Source organism: Cololabis saira, chromosome 22, assembly GCF_033807715.1.
Source record: "Cololabis saira isolate AMF1-May2022 chromosome 22, fColSai1.1, whole genome shotgun sequence".
Classification (NCBI taxonomy): Eukaryota; Metazoa; Chordata; class Actinopteri; order Beloniformes; family Belonidae; genus Cololabis; species Cololabis saira.
The window spans coordinates 21,443,369-21,470,949 of NC_084608.1; the positions used below are offsets into that span (position 1 = coordinate 21,443,369).

Sequence of the window (27,581 nt, forward strand, 5' to 3'; positions counted from 1 at the left end):
AAAAATATCTCTTCATTAGAAAAATTACTATAACTCTGGCATGGGTAAATATTTTAATTGAAATGTTAAATATTGGTGTGCAGTTTCCACACGTCTCCTTCAGGATACGGATGTCTCCTCACTGATGACTCCAACATCTCACAGGAATATCCCGGATCCTACAAACAAGCTGTCAGTAACTGTAAATGGCAGCAAATACAGTTCAGAGTAACGTAGGTTATTTTGGGTTTAGTGAACTATCCCACCTTTGGGGGTTTGTAGCAGCTGTTCCTATCACCGCAGGACTGGTAAAGTGTTCATGGAGGTGGTCCACAAATTCACACATTCTGTAAATGTTCATTTGTGTAAAATGTTATTTAACAGCAGGATAATAAAAAAGACCCAGCTCTTACCGGTTGATCAGATTTGCCGACACGCAGAATCAGATGCTGGAGCTCACACAGACCCACTCCTCCGGCGTGAGGACAGACGGGCACTAGACACAAACATTACCGTCAGACAACAGGCATTTCAGCACACAGAGGCCAACATTTAAAATGTAACCCCATAGGCCATGGAAGCTGAAATGTCCATTTGGTAGAGATTCACTTCTCATTTCTTGGTTTGGTTTTAAAGGTTTGGCTTGTAGGTACAGGACTACTCTAGTCTAGAGCAAATGGGTGTGGTACTGTTCTCTTTCAGTGCCATTTCCACTGATACTTTAGGACAAAGCAGCAGGCCCGTGACTTTACTCTGGTCGCACGGGCTGATTGATTGAACATTGGTTTTAGAGCCCTGTGGCATCTACAGGTGATCAATATCTTTTTTTTGCCATGAGTGTTTAAATATTTACTATGGGTTTGTAAAGGGAACCTGGGGTAATAAAAAAACAAAAGCTCTACATAACCTTTGCTCCTCATCTCTTGTCACTGTTGTGCTTAAAGGTTTTTCTCCTGCGAGGGCACTTTTCTTTACTTGCTATAGTTTTGTTTAATATTAGCTCAGGGATCATCATCGGGGGCTCTGAAAATACAATTGAATTAAACTGGCAGTAAACATCTTCCTGGAAAAAATAAATGATTTACTGGGGAAAGTGGGTAAAAAAACAAATTTGGTTTAACTGTAATGTTGGAGAATCAAGATTTCCTGCCTTTTCCCTTTAAAAAAAAAAAAAAAATCTAACAGTGTTGGTTTCTGAAGGACGCATCATTGCTGTCGTTCATTAGACCTTTACCCTGGAACTTGTGGGCCATCAGCAGCACGGCCGACAGCTGTCTATCTGGACAAACTGCAGCGCAGACGCCTGGAGGAACTGCTTAAACATCAATCCTGTTGTGACACTGCAACCAACAACAAAAATAAATCAGTTGCTAAATCTCCTCCATCAATGATGCTGCAAGTCAACAAACTCCAGCTCTGACCTGTTCCCCCGTTGCCACTCCGATCCCGAGCGGCGCCAGAGCTTGCAACAAGAAAGCTATTGATTCTTCAGTCACGGATGAGTGTCCTAAAGAGCTACTGTACTCTCTGGTGTAGCTGCAACAGTTATTGTTTCAAAAGGCAATCAAATCTTAACATTGCAGAAATAATATTAAAAAAAATGGATAAGAGACAAAAAGAAAGTAATCCCTAACAAACAGGAACAGACAAAGACAGAAAACCACAATAGGAGTAAACTAACCACAGAGAGACAAAACATCCTCAAAGTCATGCAAAACTGCTACAACCTATTCAGAAGCAAAATCAACTTCAACTAAATGAAGAACAGTCATTATGACATGCAACCTGAGAAGATGGATGTGAAAAGCCATCTTTAAGATACTGTTTGTAGCAACAGAGTAGATGTAATCGTGTTTTTTGGAGTCTATATAATCCTTTGGATCCAATAATCGTCTCATAATCGCACAAGAAACTTGGAAAGCAAACAATAAAAAAACATCTCCATCTCACCTTAGAGATAGTAGCATGACCGAGGATGTCGTCTGAACACGTCGGCTCTTCGATCCAAAGAGGTTTGAATTCACCCAGCTGATGACTTCAGCTACATCCCATCTCTGCTTAGCATCGATCATCTGCCAACAACAGAAAAAACTTTAATAATAATAATAATAATATATCCCATCTTATGCAGGAGTGAGGACAAAAAGAACCTGACCCAGGTGTTGTTGGGTCCAAACATTTGCCGTATGAGGCCACATCTTCGTATGTCGTCCTCCAGATCAGCGCCAACCTTCACCGTAAACCTGGTCCAACCACTTTCACAAAGCTTCAGAAACCCCACAGCTTCTGTTAACACTTGTATGAGTGGGGCCGCTGTGTGCTGTTTCATGGCACCTGCTTGAGCTTCTGGTCCGAGTATCCGAGCCAAGCGCAGGAAGTGGTGTACGCAGGGTAACCCTCCTTCAGCATCTGGTCCTCTGGCAGATGAAACATCATTGAAATTTGCCTAAACAGAAGAAATGAGGACCGTTTTATGGCGGCTGAAAGCACTCAGGTTAGTTCCTTAAGAGGCTGTTTAAGTCAGCAAAATCCCACTCAGCCATGTAATGAATGACTCTTGGGTGTGCTCACCTCTCTGCTGCTTGCCCTCCTGTGCTTTACCAAGTATGTCTGAGTAAGGAAGAGAAGCAGAGAGACTTGTCTTAATTATTTCACAACACTCCATGAAAAATAAGTGATTTCTTTTCTGGTACTTTGGTGCGTCGTGAAGCAGACTCACACAGAGCTTCTTCCTCTGTGAGCACATCGGTGATGTATCTGAAGTCAATGCATGACTCGATCTGCTCCGGATCCTGATTTCACACACGGGACAAGGCATTTCCCGCATGATTACTTCCCGGACTCACCATGTCCACGAGCAGCTTCCACAGTGGCTGCAGGAAAACAGTGACAACATGACGTGTCATGCTTGTGGGAGATGTTGAGATTTACACACATTGAGTCACGTAAAGGGCCCACCTTGCCCTCCGCCCGCGCCCACAGGTCCCACACTGCATTTAAAACTGCAGCAGTCGCCAGGTGGATAACTCCTTTCTCTGGGACCAACTGTGCCAGACAAACAAAGCAGATTAAATAAAAACTAATTGTTCATATTTAATAACAATGAAGCCTTTTATTTATTTCCTGTGAAACGCAGATGAAATGGACCTTGACCACAAACAGCTGATGCTACTTCTTAAAAGCCAATCTATGTAGCAATCCCACCTCTGACCACATGGGGGCACATGGACCTGCAGAGTTGGAAAAAAAGAGCCACTGCCAATAATATGCCAATAAGCGGGGCTGGTCAAACACGTTTTTTAACACTGCAGGTGCACATCCTGGTGCGCTATGCCAGGGGCACATATATGAACTTTCTGCTGATATTGTGACATAAATCTAGGCTTTCCAAAGCCACACTAAGAGTTACTATGTTATCATTGTTGTTACTGTAACAACAATGTTAATGTCATTGACAAATTTTTTAATGTCCTTAATTACATTTTAAACTTACATCTATGATGTTGACATAATTCATAGCCAATGTCCCACCTTCCCGCTGTAGATTGACACGCTGTAGGTACCAGATGTGCAGATCTGACTACCCGGCCACATCTGGTACCTACAACGGTACTGATTTCACCCACTTCAGAATTGAGAACGCAAAGAGAAAAAATAGCAACTGCGAAAGACGCTTTGATAGCAGATGGTTTTAGAATTGATGGAGAGAAAAGAAAACTGTAACTGAGAAAGATGATTTTGAATCAGAGATTTTGAGTTCCTGGTTACAGATTCTGAGATTTGGTTCTCAGGTTCTGAATTTTGATCTGCAACATATTTGGCGTTCAATTGACGCCATACATTTTGTCATGCATAAGTATAACTGTTGATAACAGCAGCAGAAAACATCAAAAGTGACAAGTCTACAAAATACATAAGATGATTTTTGAATTTAAGCAATAACAATAACAATTTCTTTAACAATAGAGGCCATTCTTCAGACCGCCCACCTTGAGCTTGGGGGTGGAGATATTCTGTTTAGTACATTAGATGCTACAGTCATAACTGGGTTCAACTGCAGTCACTCAAGAAATTATGACTGAAAATACGTATCATATATAATTAATTTAGCCTAGTAGGGTTAGGTTTGTGAACATCTTCCCTTACTCATCTCATCTGGCCATCGCTCGTCAGCAGGCGGTAAAACGCACGAAAGTTGCTCACAATCTCTTGCAAAGATTTCCCAACAACCAGTCCTGTCAGAGCCTGCACAGCACACACCACACCAGGGTTGCAATCACAATAAAAAAGAAAGAAAAGACAGCAATTAAAAAGGATAATTGTTTCAAGACTCTATTCCCCTAAAACAATCAGTCCTAATTATTTTATGGGCCACAACCTTCAGCCTCTAACTTGCTAAAGCAACACAAACAGGGACTCTTTAACTTTTATGGGGCTAGAATTCATTTGTTATTAATCAATATCAGAGTCCCTAATATTTCAACAATTTTAGTCTACAAATGGTTTGTTCACCGTTGTTCTGCTGGTAAACTCCACTGAGCGGAAGATGGCAGTGTAGGGTTTACAAACGAGCAGAGGAAAAGGACCCCTTCAGGTACAGTCAGGAAATACAGCATTTCTCACTTGCTAAAGTGATATCTTGAAGTAGAACTCAAATGGGTTACATTTGTATTTTGACTTTGCAATTTGTGAAAACTTTTTCTTTACAATTCTTTTCTTGTGAAGCTTAGCTAAGAAATACCTTCAGTTTAATATTTTATTTATACGCATCTCGGTCAAATTTACAGTTTTTCACAATTGTTTAAACACATTTCCTGATTGACTACCTCACTTTCTCAAAACTCTAAACAAAAATTACAAAACTCACACACAAAATGCAAAATCCTACACTTCTCTTGCAAAAGCACACTCTACCCTCAAAACAGTGTTAACTCTTCACTAAATGGTATTTCCTTCTCAAATGCCAAACACATACATCATTTGAGCAGACATTTCTCAGCACCCACTGAACACTGATGTGCAGAATGGAAGACACTATATGAATGCCTCAGTAGAATCATGCATTTGTATGTTCAGTGTTACACCTTCAGCTGTTGGATGTAATATATCACCATATAGTATTCTTATGTATAGGCTACTCAAATAGAAAACACACAATTCTTTACTGTAACCACAAATACGTAATATTTTACCGTATGAGTATGAATGCTAGAAGAAGTGCAGTGTTGTAGGGGCCAAGGGTGGCGGTGATGGAGGACGCCGTGGTGATTGATGGCAGCACATATTGTTATGTTCCCTCCACGCTGGCCAGGGACCTCTGTGACGGCACGCTGGCCAATGATATTCCTACATCGGCGCCTTCTTTTTACAAGGTTGAACCCTGCTTCATCAATGAATATGAATTCAATGGCAAATTGCTGATTGCATATTGCACAACAGCCTTTGGAGTTTAGAAATGTGATTGACTGTGTGTTCTGTGTGAACAGCAAGAGAGGGAATTCAGGAAGAGTGTGCAGGATATTGGGAATTGTGTGTAGTGTTGTGAGAAATGTGTGGTATGGAATGGGAATTTGAGTCTAGAGCAGTAAATGTGCTTGGAGTTCAGCAGGATTGGTTCAGCCACCTGAAACATGAGTTTCAGGTTGTGCACATTGTGTCTGATGTTCCAATAAATGTGTTTAAACAATTGTGAAAGACTGTAAAAGCATGCTAAATAGATATCAATTATGGATATCAATTACAGAGATATTTAAAAGGCTACCCGCTACTCCTACTGAGAATAAAGACACACACTAAAATTGGCAAAGCAACCATTAATAGATGTTATCCATTAGTAGTACTGCATTCTCAGCTGTGTACTGTTCAGACAGTAATATTCCCTCTCATTGCTGATTTCTTACTCAATCTGGTTATTTAGTCATAGTTTTCTCCTCCTCTGTGTATAAATTTGGCCTTTTAACATTTAACTGTCACGCCCTTTTTTTTTGGTCATTTTGAGTCTTTGGGGTCATTAAAGATCTTGTCTCATTCTGACAATGTCTGTGTAACAAGTAAACACAGAGAATGAATCTCTGAGGTTATTTGTACTTTCTTGTGGTTGTTTAAATTACTTTGAAAGTCTTAAGAGTAAAGAAACAACCATATAAAGTTCAAGCGAGACGAGGGACCTCTAGTAGTTGATGTGACATTTCTGAGGACACAACTGGGATCAAGCCATGGGCTCAAACAGACGGAGGTGGTTTAAGAGGTCATGTGGCTTTTGAACACATAGCAATTTAACACCGAGTTCAACTCAAACCCATGACGGTTTCAGAAGAACTGGACAAACTCCAGTGATGTTACACATGGGATTTAGAAGTGTTTCAAAGCTTCCTTTTCCTCTTTCTGCAGGGCATCGTGCTTCAAATGGGCAGAAAGAACAGGGGCCGGATTCACAAAACATTCTTAAGAAAAAAAAACCTTCTTAAGTGTCATTTTTTTCTTAAGTTCAGTCTTAAGAAGAAAAAAGAGAAGAAGTAATTCTCCAAAAAAGTTCTTAAGTACTTTCTTCTTAAGTTTCTTCTTAAGAAAAAACTTAAGAATAAATGGTATTCTTGAAATAAAAGTTCTCAAATTTGTTCTTGACCTTTTTCTTAACTTAACGACAACCTTGACCTGTCAAGGGGGTGTAAAATTTCTTCTGTGAAAAGGTAAGCCTCTAATATCACTTTTTTCAACACATTTTAGACAAGTTTAGACTAGTAGGTGATAGTTTGAGGATATACTTTGTAATTAATTACACAAAAGCCTGTTAACTGTTTGTTAGCATGTTAGTTAGCGTGGTAGTTAATTATTATTAATTTTCCCCAATAGTATTTTTTTTCGCACATTAATCTCATCCACCATAACCTTGAAAAGTTCCTGCATCTCTTTTTCTCCTTCTCCATGTTTAGTGAGTGACTGACGGTTAAGACCCAAGTTCTTAAGTAGGAAAAATAAGAATAAAAATAAGAAATTCGTAAGAAATGATAGTTCTTAAGACAGTTCTTAAGAAAATATTGAGGAATTGCACTTAAGAACTTTCTTATGAACTTCTTAATTTTAGATCTTAAGACATTTCTTAAGATCGTTCTTTTTTTTTTTGCAGGTAAAAACCAAAGGCATATATATATGTGCATTATTGCTATATTTAATATATATACATATATACGCCTACATACGCATACACATACATACATAAATAAATATATACATACAAATTTTGGAATGTACAGAGCTGGAACACCAACACCTCATCAGATAACTATAAAACTCGTTCACAGTGTATTAACCACATGGGCATAGATATAATAGGAGTTGCTGAAACACACTTGACTGGGACCAATGTTGCCTCCATGACTGGGTATAGTTGGTTTGGGCAGAACAGAACTAGACTTCACCATCGGGCTCGCTCTGGATCAGGGGGTGTGGGCATATTCATAAGAGACAATATATCCCAGGACTACCACTGTGAAATGCTAGAAAATTCTGTGGAAGGCATATTGTGGGTAAAACTGACTGCTAAGCCCCACCTCAACATTAACCAAACATTCAGTGTGGCGGTGTGCTATTTACCTCCAGCCAACTCCACCAGGCAGGTGGATGCAGCAGACTTCTATGAAAATCTCCTCACTAATGTCTACAGCTTCCAGAAACTTGGCCCCTTTTATATAATGGGAGATTTCAACAGTCGTTGCGCAGATACTTTGGATTATATTGAGGGCGTTGATTTGGTGGGAGAACGGAATGTAGTGGACTTTTCATCCAACTCCTATGGTGAACTGCTCACACAATTTCTTATTAGTGCAAACTGCTGTATTCTTAATGGGCGAAATTACTGTATGAATGATTTCACCTGTGTGTCATCTAAGGGGCTGTCAGTTGTTGATTATTTCATCGTTCCCTATGAGAATCTGCAGTGGTTCAGTGACTTCAATGTAACCAGAAGCAGGGATCTTTTCACTCAAGCTGGATGTATTTCAATCATGGACACAGCCAGAGTAATCCCAGACCACTCCTGCCTTACCTGCGTTATGACCCTCCCAGCAGCACATTCTCACCCTCAGTCCTCCAAACAGAGGAACGGGGATGGGGTCTCTTTTACTGCTTTTGATTTGTCCACAATCCCAGATCACTTCCTGTCAAGCGACAGCTGTCAGGCAGCACTGAGGAACTGTATAGCCCAGTTAGAGTCCCCTATGGCCAACCAGCACACTGTTGACTCTGTGTATGCCAAGTTCTGCGACATTGTTAAATTGGAGATGCGAACACAGATACCCCACAAGGACATTATCATCCTGTCTGGTCGCTCAAATAAAAAGAGGAGAACAAAAAAGGCCTGGTGGACAGATGAGCACTCCTCCCTATGGAACTCTCTTTGTGCAGCAGAAAAGGAATGGACATCTTGCCCCCCCGGTCCTACAAGAACGAGGGCTAGGGCGATGATGAAGGACAGACAGAGACAGTTTGACCGCTCAGTCCAATCGGCAAAAAGACTACACTGGAGACAACAACAGGAGAATATCCAGGAGCTAGAAAGTAATGACCCGAAGACCTTCTGGAACCAAGTTAATCAGCTTGGTGTGGGTAACGAGCGGCATGATAACATCCCTATGGAGGTCCTGGGGCCTGATGGTTCACCACACACTGATAAAGAAGTAGTGCTAGAGACCTGGAGGAGTGAGTTTGCCAGCTTGTTTCAGTCTAATAAACTTAGTAACCCCACCCCATCCAGAGTCGGAGAACCCCCCCGATATAGCCCTGACACAACTCTGAACCAGCCCATTAGTGAGCTGGAGATTATTAAAGTTCTGCAAGCAGTCAAGAAACGGAAAGCATATGGTTATGATGGGTTACCTGCTGATGTACTGAAAAATGGCAATGCACTTGGTTTACTGCACAAGTTATTTAATCAATGTTTTCTTTATGGAACAATCCCAGAAATGTGGAAATTTGGTATTATCAACCCTATTTATAAAGGCGGGGGTAAGGATAAAAGAATACCAGCAAATTATCGAGGGATTACTTTGACCTCTTCTGTATACAAACTGTTTTGCTGTGTGTTGCACAACAGGATTTCTGAGTGGGCGGAGTCCAACAGCATCATAACAGATGAGCAAAATGGGTTCAGAAAGGAACGGAGTTGTATAGATCACATTTCCACCCTAACTACTATAATTGACTCAAGGAAAAAGCTGAAGAAGTCTACGTTCTGCTCATTCATTGATTTTTCGAAAGCATTTGACCATATTAATCGAGATAAGCTATGGGAAAAGCTGAGAAGTTTAGGTCTGAATGGTAATATCCTTAACTGTCTGATTTCTTTATATGAGGGTGTGAAATGCTGTGTCCGTATAAATGGAAATCTTACAGATCCCTTTCCAGTTGACATCGGTGTGAAACAAGGTTGTATTTTGTCACCAGTGTTATTTTCAATGTACATAAATGACCTAACATTAGCAATTAAGGCCCTAGGAAAAGGTGTACCTATGGAAAATGAAAACATCTCTGTACTCCTTTACGCAGACGATATAGTCCTGATCTCAGAATCAGAAGAGGAGCTACAGGAGATGCTCTCATTGGTTCATAGTTGGTGCCAAAAATGGAATTTAAATATAAATGTGGATAAAACCAAAGTAGTGCACTTCAGAAACCCAGCAAAGCCCCTGACCTGCTTCAGCTTCTCTTGCGGGTCTTTCCCACTAGAGGTCACCAAAGAGTATAAATATTTAGGATTACTGCTCACTGAGTTCTTAGACTACAATGTAACCGCTAGGCAACTAGCCCTCTATGCCAACAGAGCTCTAGGAGCAATTATAGCTAAAAGTAAAGTTTTGGGTGGTTTCCCCTTTAAATGTTTTACCAAACTTTTTGACTCTTTGGTCCTACCCATCCTTACTTATGCATCCGCAGTATGGGGTTACAGAAGTTACTCCTGTATCAATGCAGTCTTTAATAGAGCATGCCGCTTCTTTCTGGGTGTTGGTAAATATACCCCAAATGCTGCCATACAAGGTGACATGGGATGGAAAACGACCTGGCAACACCAGTGGTCATGTATTTTTAAGAACTGGAAGAGACTATGCAGTATGCCAGATAACCGGTTATGTAAGCGTGTGTTTTTGTGGGCTAATCAGATGAGAAATGTGAAAAACTATCCCCATACGGTACGGACATATTTCTCCTCTCTGCATCTATCCCACCTCGCCAGCACTGACCTAGTCCTCTCAAGTAACGATCTAAACAGGCTTGACCAAGCAGTTGCAGAGGCAGAGAAGGAGAAATGGCTCCTGCAGATAAATAGAGCAGAGGGAAACAAGCTTCGCACTTACTGTACCTTTAAGAATGCCTTTGATACAGAGCCGTATGTACAAAGTATTATGCCCAGGCAGCATAGAAGTGCCCTTGCCAAGTTTAGGTGTGGAGTTGCTCCATTGGCTCTTGAAACCGGTAGATATACCAACATCCCAATACAGGAGCGTGTTTGCACACTATGTAACAGCGGTTCCATCGAATCTGAGTCCCATGTCCTTCTACACTGTGAACTTTACAAAGACATTCGCGAGGACCTTTTTATCTCATTTTCAAAGAATCAGGAACATTTTCAAGACCTCGATGATGTTAATAAAGTATGTGACATTTTAGCAGCTAAACATCTCTTTAACGAATCAGCCAAAGCCTGCCACCTCATCCTAAAGCGTAGAGCAGCTTTTATATGTACTGGCCCTTAATTTCCCCTTTTCCTCCTTTTATTGTAGACCTAATTGATTAAGCCATTGAGTTTTTATTGTAATATGACTGTGATTTTTGTAACAGTCAAATGATTTTAATACTTTAATGTATGTTACTTTTTATCGATATGAATATGTATTGTGTCTCACAACTCTTAGTGAGTGGCCCTCAACTTTTTATTATTGCTAATTTTATTAATGTATAATGATATTGTACGCTGGGGGGTGACACATAAATAAAGCTTTATCTATCTATCTATCTACAAACCCAGTGATTTTTTTGTTTTTTGGGGGTGGGGGGGTGGGCATCCACTGCCAATCCAGGAAGCAGGAACACACGGAGGCACACGTCAAGCACTGGAAATCTGCAACAAAAACAGCAAACAAAACACAAAACCAGCAAAACCAAGATCGTTGGTAAATCCGGCCACAGGTCTGGAAGCTGGCTGTAACACATACCGGTACACCTCACTCCAGGTACCACAAATGACCTATTTTACCTTAGCTTATGCTAAACTAAGATAACATAACTTTGCACGCATTCAGAGCAAATATAGTCAATTTAAACATCCTTATTTCAACTGCGGCTACCAAAACATCAAAAATGAGTGATGCTAGAGCTGAGAAGAGGACTGGCAAAGCTCTGATGGGACTGCTGTCACCTGACCTGCAATAAGTTAAGGTTGGTTACCTGCAGGTTGCCAAGCGGGTTTAAGCAAATGAAAGAGTATTCATTTGTGGTCTGGTAAGTCAACTTAGAAGGATCTTAAATTATTTGAGGGGAAAATTGCACGACTGGAGGAGCCAGCTGCGGTAAAAGGCTGGTGTCCTCTGGTTACCACAGACTTCAAACTGGGGCAAAGATACCTTTACCCCTGAACCGTTCTGGGTCAACTCAAAACTGGTCTCAAGCATGTCTTAGTATGGCTACAACACAAGCCATATTATGTTTAAAATAAAAAATGGCCAGTTGACGGACTACATTTTTCTTTCTTCTGCATTTAACTCAACTCTGAAAGGCTCAGGGTGACCCCATTGGGTCTCTTTTGTTTGTTTTACATGTCTTTGTTGTATTTTTGAGACACTTGTCACTCAAACATGTCTGTCTATGGTATGACCAATGGGGAAGTATCCACCCATCTGCCTGTTTGACAATGTTTGTGTCAAAATGATTCAATCAAAAAAAAAAAGACTTCAAAACTTTTTTCACTTCAATCAAAAACAAAATCACTTAAAATCGAAAAAAATATTTTCAATCCAAAAAAAAGTGTTCAAATGCAATTTTTTGGGTCTCAAATATTTTTTGCATTCAAACACTTTTTTTCTTTGATTGAAAACGTTTTTTTTTATTGAAGTGATTTTTTTTAATTGAAAATATTTTTTTCTTTTTGAAGCAAATTCTTTTTTGATTAAAAGATAAATACACAAATGTCCTACCCATAATATGGCCCAAACACAAAAAACACTACTTCAATCAAAAAAGTTGCTTCACTTTTTTTCTTTAATTGAAATCATTTTTTTTTTTGATTGAAGTGAATTTTTTTTAATTGAAAATCTTTTTTTTGGTTGAATAATTAAGAAACAAATCTACCTCCATATTATCCCGGCAGTTTCACTCAGAAGCTGGTGGCAAATTTTACAAGACATTAAAATTCCGAGCTTGTAAGGAGCACATGAACGCAGCTTCGTGAAGGCGGTAGTTGTAGTCCGGAAATGCACTGCGACGCCTGCAGACCGTTATTTAATACATCCATGCTGCAGACGCTCACCGATTTCGGTGCGTGTTCCCAGAGTAAACGTCAATCCAAAACCTTTAATGCCGCTGTCCGTGTCCAGAACCACGTATGCGGCTGTGCTGCAGTGTAGACACACACAGAGAGAAAATGTCTCACACAAGCTCCAAATGCAGCACATGGGTCAATCAGATACTTCTAAAGGCTGATTTATGGTTCCGCGTTACACCGACGCAGAACCATAAATATGCGTCAAACCGCACGTTGCGCGTAGCCGCGTAACCCTACGTCGTAGGCTCTGCGTCGATTTAACGCGGAACCATAAATAAGCCTTTACCATCACATCTGAGCCGTGCTGCTCCAGAGACGTCGGGAACCGAACATCTTTCACTGTTAAATTAATTATCTTGTGCAACATTTCAGAAATCACATAAGTAGGTAGCTTTAAAAAAAATAAAAAGTAAAATCACCTGCAGAAGTCGTCCCCACCCACTTTCACGTGGTCAGCGGTTATATATTAAAAAAAGGACATTTAAAGAGACATCAACTTGTCACTTCCAAAAATAACACGTGTAAAATCAGGATTTTTTATTGTACAAATTCCACGTGTAGTTACTCACGACTGCCTCCCCAAATACATTTTACATTTCTTGTTTTCAGTTTCTTTAATAATCATATATAAAATGAGGATTTCATACTTTACAAAGCCCTTCTTCACAAGCTCTGAGGTCAATTCCCATTCAAGTACTGACCTGACGAGTCCATATGGGAGCAAAACGCAAAGAAAAATAACATAGTCGTCCACTACCGTACAAAAGAGTTCTTGTAGAGTCTCTTTGATTACACGAGCATGTGCTTGAGGGTTCTTCAGCAGTCACATTTTAGTGGATAAAACGGTCGTTTCCAACTTATATGGTAGCTTTGTTCACTTGAAAATAGTTGCTTTGTCAGTACGATCCTCCTTCATGCTTGGCTGGAAGCAACTTTCCGTGTCATGCTGACCTGGCGGGGAGCATGACAAGCGAGACAAGTCCATGAGTTTCATCAATGGTTGTTGGTTGTAAAACCAAACCAGCCACAGATTATTCAGAGCAGTTGGCTGTAGTGATTACAGCAGGAGTATGATCACAAGGGTAGTGAGGAGTACAAGGATCAAAACGTGTTTGTTTGTTTGATGATAGTGGACAGGAAGGAGAGTCTTCAAATGAAGCCATAAGATTATGTCCATGTGATATGAATTAACCCATACCATAATGAACTGTTAGAGACATACATCAAACAATTATTTTAACAAAAACATATGCCATACCCACAAAAATGCGGAGTATTTGACTTTTAAATGCACTGTAATAACCATCTGTCCCCACGCGCCCCTGAGAACTCATACCTATGAGGAAAGTCTATTATTTTTCTCCAGAATTCAGATGAATAGTTCACTAAAATAGCATAAAGACTACATTTTGGAGTCAAATGAGTGATTTCCAGGTTCAACCACATAAAGGCGAACTGTTCTAGATGGTGTGTGTTTCTTTCTCCAGGCTTAATCACAGCTTATTTCACAGCTTATAACGCTGTGTAGCGAGGAATCCCACGTGTAGGGTATTAAAACAAGAATGTGAGTGCCCATAACCACAGTCATTCCAAGCATGGTGATTAAATCCACATGAAGAGTTCACATGATCAACTAATTCACAGAGCTAACTTGTGTAGTACCAGAATAAGAAAAAAAAAGATGCTTGATGGAGAACGAAAATGATGTTAGAAAAGGGAGATGAAGCAGTGGTGTGTGCATTGGACAACGCCTTTTCCAGACTTGTCTGTCTTTGAACAAGCCTCCCGTGGTTATAGGTTTTCCCCGGGCTGGTACTGTGGCTCCGTCGAGGTGAAATAGTCCTCCAGGAAGGACTGCAGATACTCGAAGGTGGGCCTCTCGTCCGGCTCCTTCTTCCAGCAGACCTTCATCATCTCGTGCAGGGACTCGGGGCAACCCTGCGGGCAGGGCATCCGGTAGCCCCGCTCCACCTGCTCCAACACCTCCCGGTTCACCATCCCTGAGCAGGAGACGGGACAAAACATTCACGTGATCTGTGGAAATCCAGTGAGGCTGAATAGTAGGGGTGGGCAAAAATATTGATATGGCAATATATCGCGATACTTTTTCAGACGATTCAATATCGATATTAAAAATTTGAATATCGATTTTCTTTTTTAAATTTTTTTTTTTTTTTTATCCCCGATTTTTTTCCCATTATATCACCCAGTGCTCCTACCTAAGTGACAGTCCTGGGCATTGCCACTCTCTACCAACCCTGGGAGGGCCCTGCACTGAGCTCAGGTTTTATTTCACGTTTTATTTCATTTTATAATTTATTTTTTATATAACACAATTGCCTGTCCTTAAAAAATGAAAAATAATGGACAGAGGTTTATTTATTTATGGATTTATATCTATACTGACTGATCACTGTGCCTGTCCTTGGTTTTAGTACCCATCTTTCTTGTGTTTATTATCATTTGCCACATAATTAAAGCAACCTCATGCTAAATTTAATGTTAATTTCATATGATGTAAATAATATGAAAAACATATACAAATAAGTTGTAACTTTAGCTTGTATAGTTATAATAAAACATATATACAACTTGGATTTTAAGATGTGTAATGCATTTTTTAATTTTTCGGTGAACTATGTAGAATATAATAATCGGGATATCGCATAATCGGGATATCGCAATGTGTATCGTATCGTGGCTCAAGTATCGTGATGCGTATCGTATCGTGAGGTTCTTCCCAATACCCACCCCTACTGAATAGCAGTACTAGAACCATTAAGACGAAGGCTGCAACTGCTGATTGTCTTCTGGTGAACCTTAAGTTGTAATTATCCTTTACGAGTATCTGATTGTACAGTTTTTGACACAAATTAAAGGCTTTAAATGTTTCCTGCAGCCATGTAGAACTTTATGACTCTCGTCTGCTGGATTGACCTCCACAGACGTATAGTACAAGAACTCACTGTTCAACATGCATAGGGGTGGAGTTAAGACACTCAACTTTAATTCATCTCTCTCCTTCATGGAGTTTCTTTTTTTTTTTTTTTTTTTAAATCAGTGTTATGCTGCATACTTCAGACATCTGGGAAATGCAGCATGATTCAAATTTAGATGGAGAAAAAGATGGGGACCCTGGAGTTTTGTACTCTGGTCTAGTGATGTCGGAGAACCTTGGAAATCTGAACAGCACACTGAATTATTTATGGTACTCATGTGATCATGAGTACGTGACAGGGATGTGTTATGTTGGAATTTCTGATTTGGTAGTCATTTTAGAGCCTAAATATGTCCCCTTTATTAATTGTTTTGATACACTTAATGCTGATTTCATATTGTGTCACTTTCAGAGTCAGCAAATTCAGTTCAACTCAGACATACGTAATAATGTTCAGATTACTTCTTGAATATCTTTATCGTTAGAGTAAATTTACCAAATCCCTCTTACAATGTTTTCCCATTTCGTCTGCAAGAGCCAGCATTCAGGACTGCTGGATGTCATTTTAAATACATTTGCTAACGGTAAGTCTTTATTTCTAGGCTACTATTTCTTCCCACATGAGCTTAGATTCTCTACAGAAAGTCTGAGAACTATATGAGTATTTCTGCTCATATTATTTCAGTGTTTTTGTGCCTTTAAGCACAGAGCGCTCCTGGTTTCAGAAAACAAAATGATACTGGCTGAAGCCTCCAGCTGTGTCTAAATCTGGAGGTCACGTACGACTTCAGGTCCTGTAGTGTATGACTGTGCAATAAAAGAACGATAAATATTTTTTAGTATTTTGTTTAACTTGATACCAGGAGATTATCTACATTTATTACAAGCTGCCAGTAACTGAATATAGGCTATATCCATTATATCGTTTTATTTTACTTTTTGAGAATCCTTTTTAAAGCTATTTTAACTATACTGGATCATTATATTCTGTAATTAAACTAATCTATTAATTGTCCCGGCCGGCATCAGATATGAAGACAGACTGTGTTATAGAGAGGAACAGTACCGGCACTGCTCCCTGGGGCCGTATCAGCCTGGCAGATGGCTATAAACAAGAGTGGTGCTCAATCTCTTCATCGTCCCCCAGCAGATGGTCGCATCTAATCTCAAATCTGCCTGTGTGTGTGTGTGTGTGTGTGTGTGTGTGTGTGTATTTGTGTCAGTATTCCCCATGCAGAGGCATAAATAACAAGCACAGACAATGACAGACAGCTTCCCTTCATCCTCTGACATTAACCGCCACAGGAGCTGACAGACTGAAAGCTGATGAATCTAGTTATGAATCCCAGACTTCCGTCGCCACAAATCTTCAGGTGCGTGTATCATTATGAGGAAATATTGATCGTGTCACATACCTGGGTAGGGCACCCTGCCTTTGGTGACGAGCTCGGTGAGCAGGATGCCAAAAGACCAGACGTCCGACTTGATTGTGAAGCGCCCGTACAGCGCGGCCTCCGGGGCCGTCCACTTGATGGGGAATTTAGCTCCTGTGGGTGTTGGAGAGGAGAAGTGAGGTGTGGAGATTAGAGCATTGCATCATTTATAGTTTAACTCACATATAAAGCATGTCAGGACTTAACAGACTGACCAGTCACTATTAGTTAAAAGTGACTAGTACCAAGTCGCAACCTGTTTTTCATATATAATTGCATTAAATTCTTCATACTGAGGATTCAACAACGTTACTCAAACGTGTTTGCGTCATATTGACGTGATACCATTAAACAGGTCTGACAGATTTGTTGCAACCACAGGAAAAGCATGGAAGTCGACTGCGTTTACATGCAGTCAATAACCCTTTTCAAACCCGAATATTAGCAATAACCCGGTTTTGCACGGCCATGTAAACACCAATAACCCCTTTGAATAACCCGAATTTGCTCATATTCCGGTTTTTAAAAACCCGAATATGACCCCTGGGTTACTCCTTTTAAAACCTGAATATTGGGTCATGTAAACGCCAAACGGAATATCCCGATCAAACGGAACATTAATTTGTTTTCTGCGCATGCTCTGTTTGCAAGGAATCCTGGTCTTTTGAGTCCAGGACGTTCTTTTTTTCTTTTTTTTTTTCCTCCCTTGTCTGCACACATATTAATGATTGATACCATGATGGTAGAAACCAAAAGTATATATATGTGCATTATTACTATATTTAATATATAAACCGTATTTTCTGGACTATAAGCTGCACCTGTATATAAGCCGCACCCGCTCTATTTTTAAAAAAACAATAAAAAAAGATATACAAGCCGCACCTGTATATAAGCCGCACCCACTTTTATTTAAAAAAAAAAAAAGATATGCAAGCCGCAGATATTTATGTTGTTAGATTAGATATTTACTACATGTACAGAACGATTTTGAAGTGTAAATGATGTACATGTTTGTACCTAAATAGATCCTTTCCTAACAGTGTCTTTTAACACGGCAGCAACTTTGCTGATTAAAACGGGACAAAACCAAGAGAAAATAACCGGTATTTATTTATCTATTTATCTGTTTGAAATCTGCTTCTACCTACTTCTATCTGCTAAAGAAGAAGTAGCGTATTCTTCTTTGGATTTATTTTGTCTTAATTTTTATTCTAATTGCGGTTAGAGCGCCCTGCGGTGGAAGAAAAATCCACAGAATAGCCGCACCTTTGTATAAGCCGCATGGTTGAAAACCTAGGAAAAAAGTAGCGGCTTATAGTCCAGAAAATACGGTACATATATATACGCATACATATGCGTACACATACATAAATATACACATACAAACCCAGTGATTTTTTTCTTTTTTTTTTTTTTTTTTTTTTGGGGGGGGGGGGGGGTGGGGTGACGACATCCACTACCAATCCAGGAAGCAGGAACACACGGAAACACACGTCAAGCACTGGAAATCTGCAACAAAAAACCACAAACAAAGCACGAAACCGGCACGGAGCCAACCAAAACAATAACAGCAATCGACCTCAATCTTGAGATCTGATTGCAGTCTGAGCTAAGCTATCGCTACCGCTACCTAACCCCAAAAACTAGAGAGCCAGCATGCAGGTGAACAAGCCAGTGTGTATGTCTATGTGTGTGTGTGTGTGTGTATGTATATGATCATGTGTGTGTGTGTGTGTGTGTGTGTGTGTGTGTGTGTGTGTGTGTGTGTGTGTGTATATGCGTGTGACTGTGACTAAGTGACTATGTGTGTGTGTGTGTGTGTGTGTGTGTGTGTGTGTGTGTGTGTGTGTGTGTGTGTGTGTGTGTGTGTGTGTGTGTGTGTGTGTGTTTGTGTAATAAACCAAACAAAGTTCCTCCTGAAGTGTATCTAGTCCAGGACGTTCTTATAAACACGGAGAAACGCAAGACCACGCCACACTTTTGGAGTGAGGAGGAGACTAATCACTTCATAAATGTAATGAAGGATATGAACATTTTGGCATTTGTAGACGGTAGAAAGTACCGGGAGAGGGAGATTTACAAGAAGGTGAGCGAAAAGTTGCGCGAAGCAGCATTTGTTTTGAATTTGGATACAGGAAGAAGAAGCGGAAATGGCGGTAATTGCGTCATCACGTTCTCCGCGCGTCGCTGGTTTGATCGAGATATCCCGAATGATTAATTACCATGTATACAGGGATAACCCTGTTTGCTCACACATGTAAATGGAATATTCCGAATGTTAGCAATAACCCGAATTTTGACTGAATGTAAACGTAGTCATGGTTGGAAAGACAGGTCCTTCTTGTTGTGAGACAACTCTAACCACCTCACCATGGTGCTCCCCAGCACCAGCTTTCATCTATTCAGATCATTCTCTGTAACCATCCATCCATGTTCTATACCAGCTTTATCTTTTGCAGGGTCACGGGGGTCTGCTGGAGACTATCCCAGCTCATCACAGGCGAGAGGCCTGGACAGGTCGCCAGTCCATCGCCACATAGATACAAACAACCGTGCATACTCACACCTACGGGCAATTTAGAATCCTCAATTAATCTACTACACATGTTTTTGGACTGTGAGAGGAAGCTGGAGGGAAGAGTAATGGGAGGGAACCCATGCAAGCACGGGGGGAACATGCAAACTCCACACAGAAAGACCCTCGCCGGGCCAGGGAGTCGAACCGCGAACCTTCTTGCTGTGAGGCAACAGTGCTAACTACCAAGCCACCGTGCTGCCCTTCTCTGTAAACCCTGTTGTGATTTTGGTTTTAACTTCAGCACGTCTTCTTGAAAACAAGCAAAAATCCACTGTTTCTGCAAAGTGATAAGATGACCACGGAGGTGCACCTAAAGAAGTGGCCAGTAGGCGGTGAACATGGTAAACAGTGGGAAGGTTTCTATCAGCGGAAGTCTGACGGAGGTTCATGGCCTGTTTACATTAGCAAAGGTCATGGGCAGCTTTAAGGGGCCTAAATCATTGAGGTGCTTTAGCGGAGCCCCTAAAAACTGGTGGGTTAGACGGTCAGTGCTATGATTCTGGGAAAGCTCAAGCCCTGTAGATTTCGCCTTCGAGTTTTAGTCTCCTCATTCATATTAAGACTCGTAGAACACGAACAACTATGAAAAGATTTTCTATATCAGTCAGTGGAGTTAAACTATGGAACAGAATGGATTCAGAATTAAAACAATGTCCAAACATTAACCAGTTTAAAAACAAATATAAAAACATGATTTTCACGAGGTACAAAGAGGAAGGGGTTTAGCGGCCTTTAGGGGCCTGCAGATAACACTATTGGGTGAATGGGTAGATCTGTGTATATTTATGTACAGAAATGGGCAGCAAATTATATATGTGTATGTATATGTATATATATATATATATATATATTTATACATAGTGTAAATAAGTATATTTATATAAATATCTATATGGGCATATGTGTACAAATATATAGAAATATTCAACTATGGTATGTATGTATGCATATATAAGTATGTGTGTGAGTATAATTACAGTATATAATAGTAATAATAATAATAATAATAACAATACTGTTACTTAGCAGTGTGAGTACAGTGTGTGAATAATTATAAATACAGGTTAAATGATCAGTGAATGGGGGTAGGACTAAATAAGTTTACACTTCTTTCGTACTCCTTTTTTGGCACATGTAAATCAAGTTAGCAAGTTTTAAAGGATGAAATTCCTTTTTTTGTTTTGTTATTTTCTTAAACTTCTCATTAAGTGTTTTTTTTTTTTACATGTACAAAAATAAAATAAATCAAATCAAATCAAAATATTCACCATCAGCACGTAAGCAAACACGGTAAATAGAAACACAACAACCATCTCAGCTCCTTCCATGCTGAGCTTGTTGTCCTGGTTATTTTTGCTGCCTACTTTGAGGTCAAAACAACCGAAGAACGATTTTGTCACTCACGACCCAAGCCCAGTGGATCCTACCTTGTTCTTACCAGGGTCGGAGGCTGAAGAGACCAAGTAGGAGGTCAATCCAGTTACAGTCTCTTAGGTTTGACCCCTGCTATTTGAAACCAGGAGGGCTAATTCCAGCTATATCTATGAAAGTCTTGAAACTTGGAGTTCCTCAGATAACCACTAGGGGCTGACTCCAAAGGCAAATCCATCTCCACTCACTCCCATGTTAAAATGCAGCATAAAAACGTATTTATAGCCTGAGTAAAAAACAAATAACAAAAATCAGTTTTGGTTTCTACTGGTTTCCAGAGAAATTCCCTTCTTTGACATCCGACAAATATTTCGGCAAGACCCTTGGGTCGACACCTTGAATAGTCTGGTGGAGCTGGGTTGGAGCTTCAACAATATTAGTTTCAGATGCAACGTCTGAAATGAGGATGGACGGGCAGATTCAATAAGATGAAAGGGAGGTGACAGCTAAGATAAAACATCTTGTGGGACTGGCAGTTTATAATTTAAAGATTGTTTCCACAGTTTCAAAAACACTTTCAGTGTTAAGACTTTAAGAGAAAAACTTCAGGCTTCAACCTTCACTGGAAGAAGTTTGCTGCATAGTTCTGCAAATAAATTCATGAGAACAAAAGACATCTGGTACAATGTTAGACGAATAAAACTGGCGATGCAGGCGGAGGAGAACCAGAGTTTTTAGACAGGTGAACTGAACATTGAAGTAGCAGACACGGCAGAGAGATAAAACAATCCCAGAGTGTGAAGGTGCAACTAATCAGAGCAAATAGAAGCATCTGTTTCCACGGTTATCCCTGATTTACCATGATGGGAGACTACAGGGAGTCGTCCCAGCTGTGAGGTCACTGCTTTGAAACCTCAATCACATGTTACTCTGTGTGTTTTTTTGCACCAACCTTGCCTCGCTGTGTACTCATTGTCTTCTATCAACCTGGCCAGACCGAAGTCGGCGATCTTGCACACCAGGTTCTCGCCCACGAGGATGTTGGCTGCACGCAGGTCCCTGTGAATGTAGTTCATCCTCTCGATGAAAGCCATCCCGTCAGCAATCTACAAACAAAACATTTGACAGCATTTCATCATCGCCCCTTTGTATAAAAACGTCTTTGTTGAGACGACGAGAAGGAACAAAAGAAGTCTAGCAGGTAAGGACGTGATTCCTTTTTTTATAAAAATCAGAGGCTTAAAATAGAATCCTAAACCGAACAATTCACATGCAAAAATGCAGGTATTTTTTCCTCACCTTTGCAGCCATGTCCACCAGCATGACCAGATTCAAGAATTTGCCTTCACCTTCTTTCAAGAAGTCAAGGAGGCTTCCTGCAGAAGGCGTAAAGGAAAGAAAGTCATGAAATGAGTAAGAGCTAAATACTAACACACTACTACAATATGTAGTGGAGCGTGATGAGTGCACGATGCATCAAGCCTGATTTTAATTTATCATGCGAGTTAAAGTGATAGCTAACCCAGATTTCTGTTTTTTGGCGTCTGTGGAACGGTTGCTTTCATGAAATCCCACCACCATAGTAGATCAACTAACTGCAGACTCAGAAACGCAGGCCCATGTGTCATAAAGTAAAAATGTACCCCCACATAAATCTAATTACTTATAAAACCCAGGAAAAAAAAACATGCATGGCAGCTGAAGCTACAAAAGCCTCCCACAAAACTGCTGCAGTTTTCAATTAAAACATCTCAGTTTCAGGCTTCGGGGAACCACAAGGGACTCCCAAGGACTTTCAGCCCGTACAACATTTTAATTAAAATGTCCATAAAATTTACATTTTTTCCCTTCAAGATGATCTCTGTGCATAAATCTGACTGTGCTGCTCTGGCTGACAAACCGAGCCCATGAGATCAGCCGTTTTTCTTTTCTTTTTTTTTTGCCTGAAGTCTACAGGCTCAACCTGATGTTGCTGTTGAAAATGGACCTAATCGGGATTGTGTAAGAGGAACCAGCTGAGTTCTGTTATTCTCCAAGATGAAAGCGCTCGGAAAGTCTGTTTTAAGTGTTAAGCAAATATACAAGAGAGGGCTTTCAAATGGGCTGTCAGGTAGGGCTGGGCGATATATATCGAGATTTTAATATATATCGATATATTTTCAAACGCGATATGGTACGAGACAATATCGTTTATATCGAGAATTTTTTTTTTTTTTTAATGATTTTGATATAGCTTATTTTGTGACAAATTGACTTGAATGTTTTATTTGAGCTTTGCACAAATTTTTTCTTATTTGCACAACTGTCAACCTCAGTGGAAAAGTCTGCCTCTTACTGTCTACATTGTATTAATTGCACAGTGTATTTTAATTTAATTGTTATGCAGGAAAGGGATATTTGTTTTATTTTATTCAAGAAGCATTTTTATTTTATATATGCAGGCAGTTTATTTTTATTTCATTTGTTTTATACATTTTGATATTGTGCAGACCTCTGTTAATAAATGTACCTGTGTGACATTTGGCACGAGGCTTTGTATTAAAACTGACTGTTTTTTTAAGGGTTTGCCTCAGAAAAAAATTAAGCTAACAGAGATGCTATGCTATAATGCTTAGGGGGAAACCCCAATTATGGCACAGAAAAAATATCGATATATATCGAGTATCGCCATTCAGCTAGAAAATATCGAGATATGACTTTTGGTCCATATCGCCCAGCCCTAACTGTCAGGTATGTTTCAGGTACCTTTGGACATGTACTCTGTCACGATGTAGATGGGCTCTTCTGACACCACCGCGTAGAGAGGCACCAGTTTGTCGTGCCTGAGCTTCTTCATAATCTGTGCTTCCTGGAGGAAAGCTTCGGGCGACATGGTCCCCGGCTTCAGCGTCTTTATGGCTACCTTGGTGGTGCCGTTCCACGTGCCTGAAAAGACAAAGCCGAGGGGAGAAAAGCCGACAGGCCACAGGGGGAATCAGTGGAGCTAATGGCCCGGGAGCAGGACAATACCATTAATTAGGTCTTGTAATTTCTCAGGCATGTGCTGTCGTGCATGCACCCATTGCAGGGGAAAAAAAAAAAATCCCTGAGATGAGCGGATACAAGCTCACAGTTGAAAAACTATGAAATAAATCCAGCTATCCTCCTGTCTGAGTGATCTCTGGAGATAAAGAGGACATGACAAACAGAGGAAGCAACTGCAGGAAGGGGATAACTGTAGTTTGAACCGACATAGACACAATAAACATAGACACATGCATGGTGTCTGCGTTGCCTACATAAACCTGGACGTATTTAGAATATCTCCTTTTGGATTACAAGTAAATATTGAACATTTGGAGTTGTTTTTACGCATGCTTGCGTATCTTGCTCTTACCCAGTGCTTCTCAATGTGTGGGGCGTGCCCCACTGGTGGGGAACGGAGACATGACAGGTGGGGCGCGACAAACGGGAGGACATTTTCAATTTCATGCCTATTTTACTAAATGCTATTGACAATAAAGATAATTCACTAAACAAAACAAACACACACACAAACATAGTAATAATTAATAGCTAAAATGATTACCGTATTTTCACGACCATTCGGCATCAGCAGTATATCCCCTCATCAGACAGAAAGCTTTAAACATCATTCTTCCCTTTGCCACTTCATATCTCTGCGAGAGGCTTTTCAGCTGTTGCTTCTCTAAAAACTAAGTACAGATCCCAGCTCAACATTGAGCATGATTTGAGAGTGGCAGTTTCCAGCCTGCAACCCCGTTTTGAAAGGATGTGCAGTGCAAAACAGGCAACACTGCAGCCACCAGTAATGCAGGGAAAGTTCACTTGTTTATGTTTTTGCAAATTAAGTTATGATGGCACAACTGCACTTTTATTTTCTCTTTTTGTACTTTGTGTTATTTGTTGTTTTTGATTTTGATTCAGTATCAAATATGACTGATATACTTGTTGCTAGTAATTTCAATACATTTAAAATAATTTGAAGTAATTCGTCAAGATTTTTGTTGGGGCGTCGGGGCAAGTGGGCCTTGAAAATCCCCTCTTGTTCAAAGTGGGGAATGACGAAAATAGTTTGAGAACCACTGCTCTTACCCATCCAGACCTCTCCGAAGCAGCCCTGTCCCAGTTTCAGCTCCAGTTGTAGAGACTCTCTGGGAATCTCCCAGGCGTCCTTCGCAAGCCCCTGAGTCTGAGGCTTGACCGTGGGGCAAACCGAGGTCAGTCTGTGGCAGAGTCCGTCCGCGTGCTCTGTGGTACAGAAGAAGACGTGAACGAGCGCTCCGTCAGCAGCAGAGGTGGACAGAGTACTCGACCCCAGTACTTGAGTAAGAGTGCAAATACTACTGGTCAAAATTTACTCCGTTACAAGTAAAAGTAGCTCAGTCAAAATATTACTCGAGTAAGAGTAGAAAAGTACTTGCTTTTAAAGGTACTTAAGTATCCAAAAGTAAATGCTTTTAAATTTACTTTAAGTAAAAGTAAGAGTAAGAGTAAATTTCTTATTTTCCACATCAGTAAATTACTATATTTTTTCTAAATTAATTTAAGGATCTTTTAACTCTTGTTTCGGAGAATTAACTCTTTGAAACCAGCTGCACTGATGTGCTGCTTTTAGAACCACAATGTTATATAAAACCTGCAGAAACACCAAAAACAAATCAAATGAATGGGTTCATAAGAGGACAGCAGATGATGCAGAGTTTATTAACAATCATGAACTGAAACCAAATGAACCTGCACCATCCAACTAAGTCTGGATCCCCCTCAAAGATCACTGCTTTACAAAAAACTACATCTCTGCTTTCAATAACTCAATGTTGAAGTCACTTAACTTTACAGGAAGTACATGTACCAGTACAATATAGCAATATAGAGCATAACAAACTGTCTCCCAATGTCTGTCTGAGAGCGTGCACTGTGATAGGTCTCCTCCTTTGACAAAAACAGCTTGTGTCCAATAGGATTTTAGGGAAGAAGAAAAAAGAGCAGACCTGAAAGTAACAAGTACTTTTCAGCCTTCCTAGAAATTTACTCGAGTAAAAGTAAAAATATTTGTCTTGGAAATGTATTCAAGTAAGAGTAATAAGTACCAAAGAAATCTAATACTCAAGTAAAGTACAAATCCTCTGGATATGTACTTAAGTACAGTACTCAAGTAAATTTACTCCGTTACTGTCCACCACTGGTCAGCAGCAGGAAACAGAGCTTCAATGTCAGTCTCTTTCATGCACCAGCTCCTTCTGCATGACGAGGATGGATTGAGAAGCTCTTATACCAACTGTAATAAAAAATAAATGGAGGTGAAGTGGCTCTTTATCACGGCGAAGTGGTCTCTCGGGTCACACTGACAGACCGAGACTTACACCTCTCTCTTCAGGCTACAGAGAAGATGGGGAGCTCAGAATCCTAACCACGCCATCAATTCTTATTAAAATTAAAGACCCGTTCATACCGTATCCCTTGGCAACACATCAAATTGCGCGGTAGAGAGCAGCAGGCATGACAGTCATTTTCTAATCCCACATGTGTGATGAATAACGAGACGAGTGTTACAAACAACATACCTGAATAGTGTCTGACGAGCTTCTGTAAGGTGTCAAACTGGGCCCGCGTGGTGATGTAGTATCCCCCGCTGTCCAGCTTGCGGATCTTGTAGTGTTTCACATTGTCTCCTTTGGCTGTGTCAAAGTCTCGTATGGACAGAGAATAAGCACCTGGAGGGGGGAAAGAAAAGTGCTATGGACTGTTTGGTGAGAGCTGTTTCAGAGTTACAAAGTGGAACGAGACACTGGTTTCCTGAGCTTCTTTCAACATCTGAAGAATTCTTTGTTTTGAAGATTTAAGTCTCTTCCTTCATTTCTGGGAGGTCACGTTCTTTCCATCCGCCTCCGGTAAGACACATCTGTACTGAGAGTGACATAGCTGTTCCCCTGCTGGTTAAATTAGACAGAAATTATGCTGAAAGTATGATAAATTGCCATGGATACTGAAGGAATTATATTAACCTTGATGATCCCTTAGGACTTTACTCCAGGCTCTGTTACATAAGAAATGGAGAATCTCAGAGCCTTTAATGTCTCTTCCTGCTCTTTTCCTTTAATTAGCTTTTTATTTTCCAAGTAGAAAAGTGCTACCCCAATAAAGTTTGCTTTCTTCAACACTCGACCCCGAACACTGACTCACTTAATCATTTAGGAGTAGGGCTGTTCGATTTTGCCCAAAAATAAAATCTCGATTTTTTTCTCTCAAAATCCGATTTTCGATTACAATTACGATTATTTTGTGAATTGACAAAAGGCAAAGAAATGATTTCAAATATGCTGTTTTTTTATTGAACATTTGCCCCATTGGGCTTTAAGTGCAAACTTTGCTCTTATTAAACCAAAAATGAATGAATAAAGTGCAAAACTCTGTAAAATAAGTTGAAAAAAAGTTTTAAAAAATATAATAAAATGTAAAGTTTTATCTCTGAAAAAGAAAATCAGCAAATCAGCACTTGCAAACATGCAGTAAGTTATATTTCCAATTAAATAAAACAAGACATTTTCTAATTAAACTAAACTGGGTCTTTGCATGCTAAATAATAATGCAACCCATGAAGGAGGTAGAGGTGTGTAATGTCAGTCATTACATTTGCTATTCACATTTGCAAGTTTTTTGCAAGGAACACGAGCCGGTCTACCGCATCTGGCTTGAGGGATGCCCGGTGGCATGTTACAACGCCCCCTCCTACACTAAAGAGCC

The 27,581-nt window shown here is 40.1% G+C and overlaps 2 protein-coding genes across 2 annotated transcripts in view; both read right to left on the bottom strand.

The window, feature by feature from the left end:
• Positions 1–3: 3 nt before the first annotated feature.
• enosf1 (enolase superfamily member 1) lies at positions 4–12,878 on the bottom strand. The gene is given in 20 exon segments (XM_061713522.1): positions 4–158; positions 246–271; positions 274–326; positions 393–416; positions 418–475; positions 1,214–1,243; positions 1,246–1,303; positions 1,305–1,319; positions 1,401–1,441; positions 1,917–2,003; positions 2,006–2,051; positions 2,135–2,245; positions 2,314–2,396; positions 2,551–2,589; positions 2,699–2,771; positions 2,826–2,852; positions 2,938–3,024; positions 4,126–4,243; positions 12,499–12,582; positions 12,781–12,878. Coding segments are annotated over 20 exon segments (1,251 nt in total). The 3' UTR covers positions 4–65.
• Positions 12,879–14,181: 1,303 nt separating this feature from the next.
• LOC133423697 (tyrosine-protein kinase yes-like) overlaps positions 14,182–27,581 on the bottom strand; it is a 38,320-nt gene continuing 24,920 nt past the window's right edge. Inside the window, exons 6-12 of the mRNA XM_061713988.1 lie at positions 26,402–26,551; positions 24,930–25,085; positions 23,580–23,759; positions 22,134–22,210; positions 21,787–21,940; positions 16,865–16,996; positions 14,182–14,511 (exon numbers count right to left, since the gene is read on the bottom strand). Coding sequence (XP_061569972.1) covers positions 14,303–14,511; positions 16,865–16,996; positions 21,787–21,940; positions 22,134–22,210; positions 23,580–23,759; positions 24,930–25,085; positions 26,402–26,551 — 1,058 coding nt within the window. The 3' untranslated portion in view covers positions 14,182–14,302. The remainder of the gene's footprint in view (positions 14,512–16,864; positions 16,997–21,786; positions 21,941–22,133; positions 22,211–23,579; positions 23,760–24,929; positions 25,086–26,401; positions 26,552–27,581) is intronic.